General features: G+C 37.1%; 1 protein-coding gene across 1 annotated transcript; it reads left to right on the top strand.

Moving 5' to 3' along the window:
* Nucleotides 1-2,950: 2,950 nt before the first annotated feature.
* On the top strand, nt 2,951-8,851 carry RLN1 (relaxin 1). The gene is made up of 2 exons (XM_007124632.2): nt 2,951-3,272; nt 8,332-8,851. The coding sequence occupies exons 1-2, from the start codon at nt 3,062-3,064 to the stop codon at nt 8,670-8,672; spliced, it is 552 nt and encodes a 183-aa protein (XP_007124694.1). The 5' UTR covers nt 2,951-3,061; the 3' UTR covers nt 8,673-8,851.
* The last annotated feature ends 1,545 nt before the right edge of the window (nt 8,852-10,396 follow it).

The following is a 10,396-nucleotide window of genomic DNA, read 5'->3' as shown; positions in this document are numbered from 1 at the left end:
AAACTAACACACCATTGTAAAACAGTTATACTCCAATAAAGATGTTAAAACAAACAAACAAACAAACAAACAAAAAAACAAAAACCATCTCCCCAAACCCTGCCCCGACCTATGTCCCTCATCCCCTCCTCCACAAAATCCCTGGAGGCAGTGTTCCTGGTCCCAGAATCTGCATTCACTGCTTCTTAATATATGACGGGTTTTTAAGTGGTACAAAAATAATCTGTGGTAAACCATCTAGCATAAGCACTTAAATAATTACTGCAATCTTTAAAATATCTAATTCAAGCGCTACTAAAGCATACCTAAAACTCTCATGAGAAACTGATGAATGTAAACTTAACTTATTTCTTGTATAAAATATTTCCTCCACTTATATATATGTATCAATTAGAAATGTGTTCTCTGGGGCTTCCCTGGTGGCGCAGTGTTTGGGAGTCCGCCTGCCGATGCAGGGGACGCGGGTTCGTGCCCCAGTCCGGGAAGATCCCACATGCCCCGGAGCAGCTGGGCCCGTGAGCCATGGCTGCTGAGCCTGTGTGTCCGGAGCCTGTGCTCCACGATGGGAGAGGCCACAGCAGTGAGAGGCCCGCGTACCACACACACACACAAAAAAGTATTTTGGACTGACTTGGTACCTTCTTGATCATTAGAATTAAAAAAAAAAAAAAAAAAAAAAAAAAAAGAAATGTGTTTTCTGTAAATAACAGAAAATGCTAAAAGAGTAGCTTCAAAGAAGTCTGTGGGGGTAAACATCTAACCCTGTTTAGCATCTGAATGATGCCAGCAGGCTCCTCACACTTTTCCTGTTGCTACCTCCTATTTTCCCCACCTCTTGGTTCCAAGACAGCTGCTCAGTGTACGTGTTTCAGATAGGAAAAGAAGGGGACAGAAGAAGACTTAGTGCCTGGATCAGAAAAGCAAAGGCTTTGCCAGAAACGTCCACCCGTGTGCTTATGTCCTACTGGCCAGAACTATGTCACATGGACACTGCTACCTGCAGGAGACATTAGAAAATCATTTCTACCACTTACAGCTTGAGCTTGGTAGAGAGACTTGAGGTAGTTAAGGGTGAAGGGTCTAAAAAGGAGATTGAGGCAGTTTCACTTACTGTTACTATAGGTTTGCTTACTGCTTTGTACCTCCAACAGCTGTTTTAAAGACATTACTGTTTATCCATTAACTTTCACCATGCAGATTAATCCTAACTGGAGCTAGATCCAAGGGATACAGTGGAATCAAAGAAAGGGGGCTTTGGAATCCAGTAGACATGGGTAGGAATCCCAGCTCCAGCACTTTCCAGTGTGTGCATGGGCACACATTTGGTTTTTCTCTTTAAAGAGGTTTCTTTGGGTTTTGTTGTTGCGTTTGTTTTAAGAATATGAAATACCGTTTAGTTGTGTCTATAAAGGCTATGAATCCTGAATTTGCCTGTTACCCCTAACAGTAGGGCAAGCCCACATCTGGCACATGTGCTAGACAAGGTTGTACAAGTTTACTTGACTACTCTCAGCTTGCTTCCTCTCTCTGTAAAATGAGAAAATGGCCACTTCACTGCAAAGTTGTGAGGACTCTATAAGATTACCTAAGTAAGGTAAAAAATTACACTCCCCTGGAAATTTATATTTTAAATGAGCAGTTACTTTGGAGAACAACCCTGTAAATGGATTATTTTTTGCAATAACTGTGAACCCACAAAAATACCATCAAACCTCAGTTTTGAGAAGCCTGTCCCAAATTGCTTGTCTTAGCAGAAACCCATCTAAAAGCACTATCGTGATCATCCCACAGCTTTGGTCAGATTTTTTTGAGCAATTATGCAATACATAGCATATGACCAGTGCTGAGTGTGCCCTGTTAAAATTAGCAGCAATCTACAAATTAGAACTATTCTATTCCATAGCTATATTTGTAACTAAGTGATTGTTGACTTTTTGCTTAAATTCAGAGCTACCCTAACTTCTTCCAGGTCTCTGATTTACCTAGTGTAGCTGAGGTAATCTGAGTACATTATGAAAACAAGCAAATAAATTATTGAAAAATGAACCTATTTGAACTTACAAGTTTACTGTCCATCTAGAAAACCTTAATGAACATATCAGCTCAAACTATATTGAATTTTTTAAAAGTTAAATTAGAAGGTGTTAAAAATTACCTCACCAAATACAGCAAACATAGAGTACAGCAAAAATAAAATAATCATATAATTTTTGTGCTGTAATCTGCATTATATTCCAAAATATTCTTTCTGGAACTGTGGGATTCCATTGCTATTTTTCTTTTCTTTTTTGGTCTCTCTCGAGACACAGAATACAGTCTCAAATTAAAATACTCAAGTAACTGGTTACAATCAAGCTATGTCCCAGAGGAGTCCAAGGAAAGTCAGTGGAGAAAGTGCACTGTAAACTTAGGATACTGCACAAGCCTAAAGCGATGCATTGAGGATTTTAATGTTTTCACCAGGATTTAGATAAAAAGTCATCAGTTCTCCCTCTCTTGTCAATGATATATCCACTCATTCACTATATTTTTAATTACTGATATATCAGACACAATATTAATTAATCTAACTATAATCTTATTTAGATTTGAGGGCTCACGCTGGGTTGTGAGAATATGGGTGATTTCAATTTTATTCTTAATATAATTTAGCACAGTGGCCATGCCTAGCTTTATAATAAAGACTTCAAATATTGACTAACCCTACCCAAGTATACAAAATGGTTTGAGGGAAAGAAAAAAGAGAGGAAAAAAACACACAAAGAACCGTAAAAGTGCCACGAACAGAAGGATGGGCAAAGGGAGAAAAGTTGGTAAGGGTAAACCAGAGCTGCTGGGGTAAGGGGGTATTTCAAACAGGTGGGTGGGGAAAGGGGTGGAGCTTGGACCCTTGACTCAAGGTCTAAGTGGTAGCCAGAGGGCTATAAAAGCTTGGTGGAACCAGGCAGGGAAAGCAACCTAAAGGCCAGGATTGGCACACTGACGGAGGCTGGTAGGCTACAGCAGGTGCAGTATCTCGAGAAAGGCTAAAACGCTCAGAGCAGACAAGATCAGGTCCAGGATGCCGCGCCTGTTCTTGTCCCACCTGCTAGGGGTCTGGCTGCTACTGAGCCAACTTCCCAGAGAGATTTCAGGCCAGAGGACGAACGACCTTATTAAGGCATGCGGCCGAGAATTAGTCCGCCTCTGGGTAGAGATCTGTGGCTCGGTCTCCTGGGGGAGAACGGCTCTGAGCCTGGAGGAGCCTGGGCTGGGATCCGGACCGCCAGCAGGTGAGAGCACCCAACCCCCGCCCCCGACCAGCCGCTTCGCACTTCCCATTGGTTGCTGTCCGGCTGCCGAGCAATCGGAAGGGCGGCCCACATGACTCTGAAGCTGCCGGTGCCGAAAAGTTTGGGATTTTGCCTCGTAACTTGCTTTCTAGACAGGATTTCATCCGGGATTACACCACAGGGAGGGAAAGCAGCGGCAACAGCAAGTGGCCTTACCTGAGAGGCACTTGGTGCCTTCACCTCCTGGCAGTCCGGGTGGCGGGGTAGGGAGGGAGAAGGAGGAAGCTACAGAGGGAGGTAAGTGCTCAAAGACCCACAGTAGGCGGGGCGTACTCAGCCCGAAGGATCCTTACTCAGGCCAGAGGATAAGTCCGAGGGCAGGACTGAAGGCTTGCTGGTGGATGGGGCAGCTGGACAGGGCATCTTAACTTGAGATGACAGGGGGCAAACAGTGAGGTGTGAGCTGGTTATCAAGCGTATTTGCGCACCAAAGGGCATAGAGCAGAGACCTATGATAGGGTCCTTAAGTGTAAACATAAAAGAGGGCCTTAAATTTAACGACCCTTCTACTTTGTTTAAAAAAAAAAAAAAAGCAAGCTCGGCTGTGGCCCATGCCATCGAAAACTTACTCTTTTATTTTTATTTGTTAACTTCACCAAAGGGGAGGACCTAGCCTCCCACTTCTTTGGACTGAGTCTTGAAGTTCATGTGTGAGAGAAGGGATTAAAGAGAAAGAAAAGGGCCTGACGGTCTACAAGAGAAACTGAAGGGGAACAAGAGTCAAGGGAAGTTTGCCCTTCAGCCAAACAAAGCAGAAAACGTGATTGATGCTTCAAGCATTTAAAAGCTGCAATGGATTTTCTTTAAAAAAGCAAGATCTCAGAATTAAATCTGGAATTTTTTTTAAAAAACACCGTTAAGTTATAAAGCATTTATAGAGATAAATTGGAAGCTAAGTTTAAGTAACAATGGAAGCTTTCACTGAGGTATAGCCTAATCTAATCATTGTAATGGGTCATGTTAAAATCAGAGAGGGCAAGCTCAATTATGAATAACTGTTTTATATTTCATAACACATGTAATTTATGATAAATCACAACTATATTTATAGGCTATATGCATTTCCTCTATATAATTGACCCTCATGTAAAATCATTGTGCACACTAATTACATTTACTGCCCTTTTATGGGACTTAAAATATGATTATAAAGTTTTTTACCTAACTTTTCTACATTGTTGGTCAGAGACTGATTTATTTAATACAAGTTTTTACATACTTCTTGTATAATATTAATAGAAGAGTACCACAGAGTTTAGGAATTCACTGATTCAAAGTAGGCAAGACCAGATTGCATTTGCTTCATTGTTTCACTTTTTCTGAATAAATAATATGATCATATTAAAGACTGAAAAATATACATAAATACAATAATAAAAATGAAAAGCACCATTAGATATTAAAGACTGAAAAAAAATCTGTGAATTTAATGAGAAAATGAAAATATCTATATTAAATGAGGAAATGGAAAGCAATATTAATATTTGGCAATAGGTATGTGTATCTCCTGCATTTTCATTTAACATTATATTGTGAGCATTTTCTCACATTGTTAGACTCCAAAAAGATAATTTAAAATTTCTTTCTGGTATTCCACGTCATAAATCTACCACATATATTTAACCATTCTTAGTAGACATTTAGGTTGTCTCCAGATTGTTGCTTAAAAATGGTTTTCTGACTACATTTATACCTATCTAGATATTTGGCCAAATTTCTATTTCTGTAGAAAAGGATAGTGATTTTAAAATATTTTTAAAGAACTGTCTTTGTCACTGCTCAATACATAATTTGACTGGAAATAATCTAACAAAATATTGCCTGCAAGTGAGGATCAAGGGAAGTGTTTAAATTACTAGTTAAGAATCACTTTGGAAGTACATGTCAATAATCTGTGATTCATGAGGTTTAAAACCTCTACTGTTCGATAGTTTCTGTTTTTACATTATTAAATTGTTATTTTCCCACAATGCGTGCAGAAATAATACTCACTGTACCGTTTTAAAAACAAGATAGATATTTTTAATTGACGAAGTCTATGTTAGTAAGAGTTTAGTCCAAAATATACTGATTAGGAGGCATTTGTATGAATTCAGCTTGATTAGGATATTATCTTTTAGACTCCAGAACCTAAAGTTGTTGTGAATTGCAAAAGGTTTCAAAATAAATTTAAAAAATAATTTAAATAAAGAGTACAATACAGGCAACAAAAGCAAAATTAGACAAGTGAGGCTACATCAATCGAAAATACTTCTGCACAGCAAAGGACATACTCAATAACGAAGGGGCAACCTATGAAATAGGAGAAAATATTTGCAAGCCATGTACCTGATAAGGGGTTAATTTCCAAAATATATAAAGAACTCCTACAACTCAATAGCAAAAAAACTAATAACCTGGTTTTAAAATGGGCTAAAGACTTGAATAGACATTTCTCCAAAGAAGACATACAAATGGCCAACAGGTATAAGAAGCAATGCTGTATATCACTAATCATCAGGGAAATGGAAATCAAAACCACAATGAGCTATCACTTCACACCTGTCAGGATGGCTATTATCAGAAAACAAAAGAAAAGTGTGGTTAAGAATGTGGAGAAATTGAAACCCATGTATAGTATACTGTTGGTGGGAAAGCAAATTTGTGCATTCACTATGGAAAAGAGTGTGGAGGTTCCTCAAAAAAAAAAAAAAAAGAACTACCATATGATCAGCAATCCCGCTTCTCGGTATTTATTCAAAAGAATTGAAATCAGGATCTTGAAGAGACATTACCACTCCCATAATCACTGCAGCAATATTCACAATAGCCAAGATGTGGAAACAACTTAAATGTCTATCCACAGACGAATGAATAAAGAAAAAGTGGTATATACATACAATGGAGTATTATTTGGCCTTAAAAAAGGAAATCCTAAAATATGCAACAACGTGGATGAACCTGGAGGACATTATGCTAAGTGAAAAATGCCTGTCTCAGAAGGACAAATACTGCTTGATTCCACTATTATAAGTATCTAAAACAGTCAAACTCATAGAAGCAAAGAATAAATGGTGGTTACCAGGATTGGGAGGAGGGAAAAATGGGGAGCTGCTAATTATCATGTATAAAATTTCAATTATGCAAGATGAATTGGTTCTAGAAATCTGATTTATAACACTGTACCTATAGATAATCGTGGTGTATTGGGCACTTAAAATTCTGTTAAAAGGGTAGATCTCATGTTAAATGTTCTTACCAAAATTTAAAAAAAAAGATATATGGGAACTCTGTCACATTTTTGTGAATTTTCTGTAACTTTAAAAGTGTTTCAAAATAACAAGTTTTTAAATTGAAAAAAAAAAGTGCCAAAAACAACAACCTATGAATAAATGTAATAGAAACTACAAATGTTTTGCCTGATTCATTAACTGGCTTTAAGTATTGGAAAGTTACAATCAGCTTTTCTTTGTATTCAATAAAGCTCCAATTAGAGAAGGTTTAAGTTAGAGCAAGGAGAGTTTTTATGAGGAGATTGAATTGAACTTAGGATGTCTTACTGAGGGAAAATGTGAACATTTCTGACTACCAAAAAATGGTATAAATTCTCATCTGTCATTGTCAGTTTGGAACTTGAATGAGAGAAAACATTAGGAGGAAAAATAAAATGTTAGAGTATTGTTTTCTTTCCACTGAAAACTCCAATTGTTGAAGTTTGTTGTTGGCTGAGATTCTTGCTACAGAACTCATAGGAAGTAAACAAGCGGAGACCATTCCTGCCTGAGTGAGGGGGCATGGTTTTCTCTGATCTGTAGGCATCAGTGGTTGCCCAGGAATCCACCTTCCATGCTTAGATTTATATCTCTTGACCTCATTGTTTCCACTATTTCAGGAGGAATGTCTTATTATAAGCTGAAATGGACAGTTTTGCTGTCCATGAAAAACAGCAAGTAGTGATCCAGGTTTACACTATAATTTAAACTTCATCTGTGTTTCAACTTTTTTTTGGTGCTGCAACTCTCAAAATTGTGTAATGGGGATAGGTAAGGTTAGGATAGAATTTACCTGAAGTCTTCTGAGGGCAGGAAAGATGTTTTCTTTTTATTTATATCTCTAATCTGGCAGAGCCAGAGACATGGAAACTATCAATGGATGTTCAACTGAACTGAATGGGTATAAAGAAGGAAGATGTCAGCAGGTCCCTGAAAGTTCCCAGCCCAAGTCTCAACCTTCATGTATATCCAATTCTGGGATGCTACTTAAGACCAGGCTCCCTTCCTAGGGAACACACAGAACTTGCATAGTTTATGATCTACAACATTGGAACAAAAACCATACACAGTAGTCAGTAGACACACACCACAACAGATTAAAAATCTCTTATAGTCAGTGATTTGTTGGTTAGTGTTCTTTTAACCCATTTCTCCATAAAGTAAAACACTACTGATTTGCGGTAAATACTCTAGGGAAGAGAAATTATTAAATACACGTATGAGGAGCATCAGAGACTGGTATCTCCTGCCTGCTAGATCAGAGCAGTTGGAAATTCTGCCTTTTTAACTTTATCCTGAAGCAGTAACTTGCCACCATGGAACAGTTGATAATTTAAAATAATTAATATACTTTTCAAGGATTACTATCATAACTCAGAAGTTGCTTAGTCATGGAAATAAATTACTCAGGTAATAAAAATTCATCCGTGGTCAAACTGAGTGTTTTTGAGGATCAAGATGACTTCAGAAGTGTCAGAGATAAAAAAGTGCTATGGTGAAAGCATTAAAGGGACATGAGGAGAGATGACAAGGGTACGAGTGGAGTAAAGCAGAACCTTGATAATGTTGTTTAACCTGCCCAACTATAATAAACTAAGCTTTTTAGATATCAGGACACTTGCTGATTCTGTTTTATTGTAGAATTCTATTGAGGCAATGCTTTCCTTTGTGTCTATGCAAAATTTTATAGTTTTCCTGATGTACCTTAACATGAATATTTTTTCTCTTCCCCCTCTTTTTTAAATTAGAAATCATGCCACCCTCCATCACCAAAGATGCAGAAACCTTAAAGATGCTGTTGGAATTTGTTCCTAATTTGCCACAGGAGCTGAAGGCAACACTGTCTGAGAGGCAGCCATCACTGAGAGAGCTACAACAATCTGCATTAAAGGATTCAAATATTAACTTTGAAGAATTTAAGAAAATTATTCTTAATAGACAAAATGAAGCAGAAGACAAAAGTCTTTCAGAATTAAAAAACTTAGGCTTAGATAAACATTCCCGAAAAAAGAGACTGTTCCGTATGACACTGAGTGAGAAATGTTGTCAAGTAGGTTGTATCAGAAAAGATATTGCTAGATTATGCTGAGATGAAGCTGTGTATTTCATCTAATGTTCACATGTATTCTCACTGACACATTCACTGATGCCTCTGTCACCCCACTGATTACTAGAATATGAGAAATTATTTTTAGTGTTTAGGTTTTTCATTTGATGTGTAAGAAAATGTCCCTTGCATTATTGTAGTTTCTGATAATAATACTTTTTATGTGAGAAGATATTTTTGTTTTTTATTAATGATATAATTATGTTATTGCTTTTTTAATGCTACTAACTTAAAATGACCATAAAATCTTTATCACTTTAGCCACACACAATAACTCAAAGAAAATTTTAGAACTAGATAGCTTAGTAAAATGCTATGTCTTGCATAAGTGAGAATGGACAAGTCTATTTTTGAAATTTGTATCTGATAAATTATAATCTGTCACCATTTTCCCTCCAAACATAATGCCCAAATGTTCTTTCACAACTGAATATCAAATAAATTATTTTAATAGCAAAAAAATAAATAAAAATTTAAAAATAACTTACACAATACCTAACACGAGGTACATAAAATGGACCAAAACTTTTTTATTGACATTAACTCTCAGATCGAATATGCAGTCACAACATTTGAACTTTTCTAGTAGATTTTAAATTATTTTTTGTGTCTTACTGAACTATTAATTGCAAAAAAAATCAGATTGGGCCCTAAATCAATTTAATTTAGTTGAGGCCATATAAACTCAAGTATTTTTCAAACTAGGGTTCTTACCTTAATTCTACTGTCTAAAACACTAAAAAGTAAATTATAATTTTTTAAGGAGAAAAATGAATATATAATACATATAAAAGAGAAAAAACAATTCAGTGTCATATATTATAGAAAAACTGTATTAGCAAGGGAACACACTTTGTTCGCTATTTTAGAATTTACATACCATTTCTGTAACAAAATAACTGTGAAATGATATGAAAAACTGTTAGTATAGTAAATTAACAGAGTTATCATCTTAGTGTTTAGCCAGTTCCTTGGATTTACATACACTTAAATTTTTAGGCAGCATTTACAGAAAAAAGTGCACTTAAATAGCAATTTAATCTCCATCATATGTCTGTAAATAGAATTTAAAAGGATTAAAACAGCAACTCCCATATTTCAAATTCCCATACATGATTAATCATAATCAGGCCTCCAACTAAGGCCACCTTGTAAAACTTCATAAAAGGCTGTGGAACCTCAGAGGCCATAAGCCACCTTGGACAAAGCCTGGAAGAGTGCCATCTGAAATGGAAAACCCAACACAGGAGAACAAAGGCAGTGACCAGGAAGCTTACAGCCCAGAAAGGACAAAGAGGCATCCCCAGATACAAGAGGCATCTCCCCAGACCCTGCCCTGGCCCATGTCCCTCATCTGCGTCTCCACAAAAGCCCTGAAGACAGGGCTCCTAGCCCAAGAATCTGTATTCACTACCTCTGATGATATCACTTTTTAAGTGCTACAGAGACAGTCTGTGGTTAACCATCTACTATAAATACTATGATAATAAGTTAACATCTTTAAGATATCTAATTCTTGGGCTGCTAAAGTCCTCCTAAAACTCTCATGAGAAACTGATGATTGTATGCCTAATTTATTTCTCATATAAAAAATTTACTCAGGGGGCTTCCCCAGTGGCACAGTGGTTAAGATTCCACCTGGCAATGCAGGAGACACGGGTTCGAGCCCTGGTCTGGGAAGATCCCACATGCTACAGAGCAACTAA

This window comes from Physeter macrocephalus, chromosome 9, assembly GCF_002837175.3.
Source record: "Physeter macrocephalus isolate SW-GA chromosome 9, ASM283717v5, whole genome shotgun sequence".
Lineage (NCBI taxonomy): Eukaryota > Metazoa > Chordata > Mammalia > Artiodactyla > Physeteridae > Physeter > Physeter macrocephalus.
This window is presented reverse-complemented; position numbering and strand designations above follow the sequence as displayed.

Excerpts from the sequence above, each read along its gene's own strand:
- RLN1 (XM_007124632.2), top strand. The coding sequence starts at position 3,062 with ATGCCGCGCCTGTTCTTGTCCCACCTGCTAGGGGTCTGGCTGCTACTG. Across the intron at positions 3,273-8,331 it reads GGGATCCGGACCGCCAGCAG|AAATCATGCCACCCTCCATC; the intron begins GTGAGAGCACCC and ends TTTTTAAATTAG.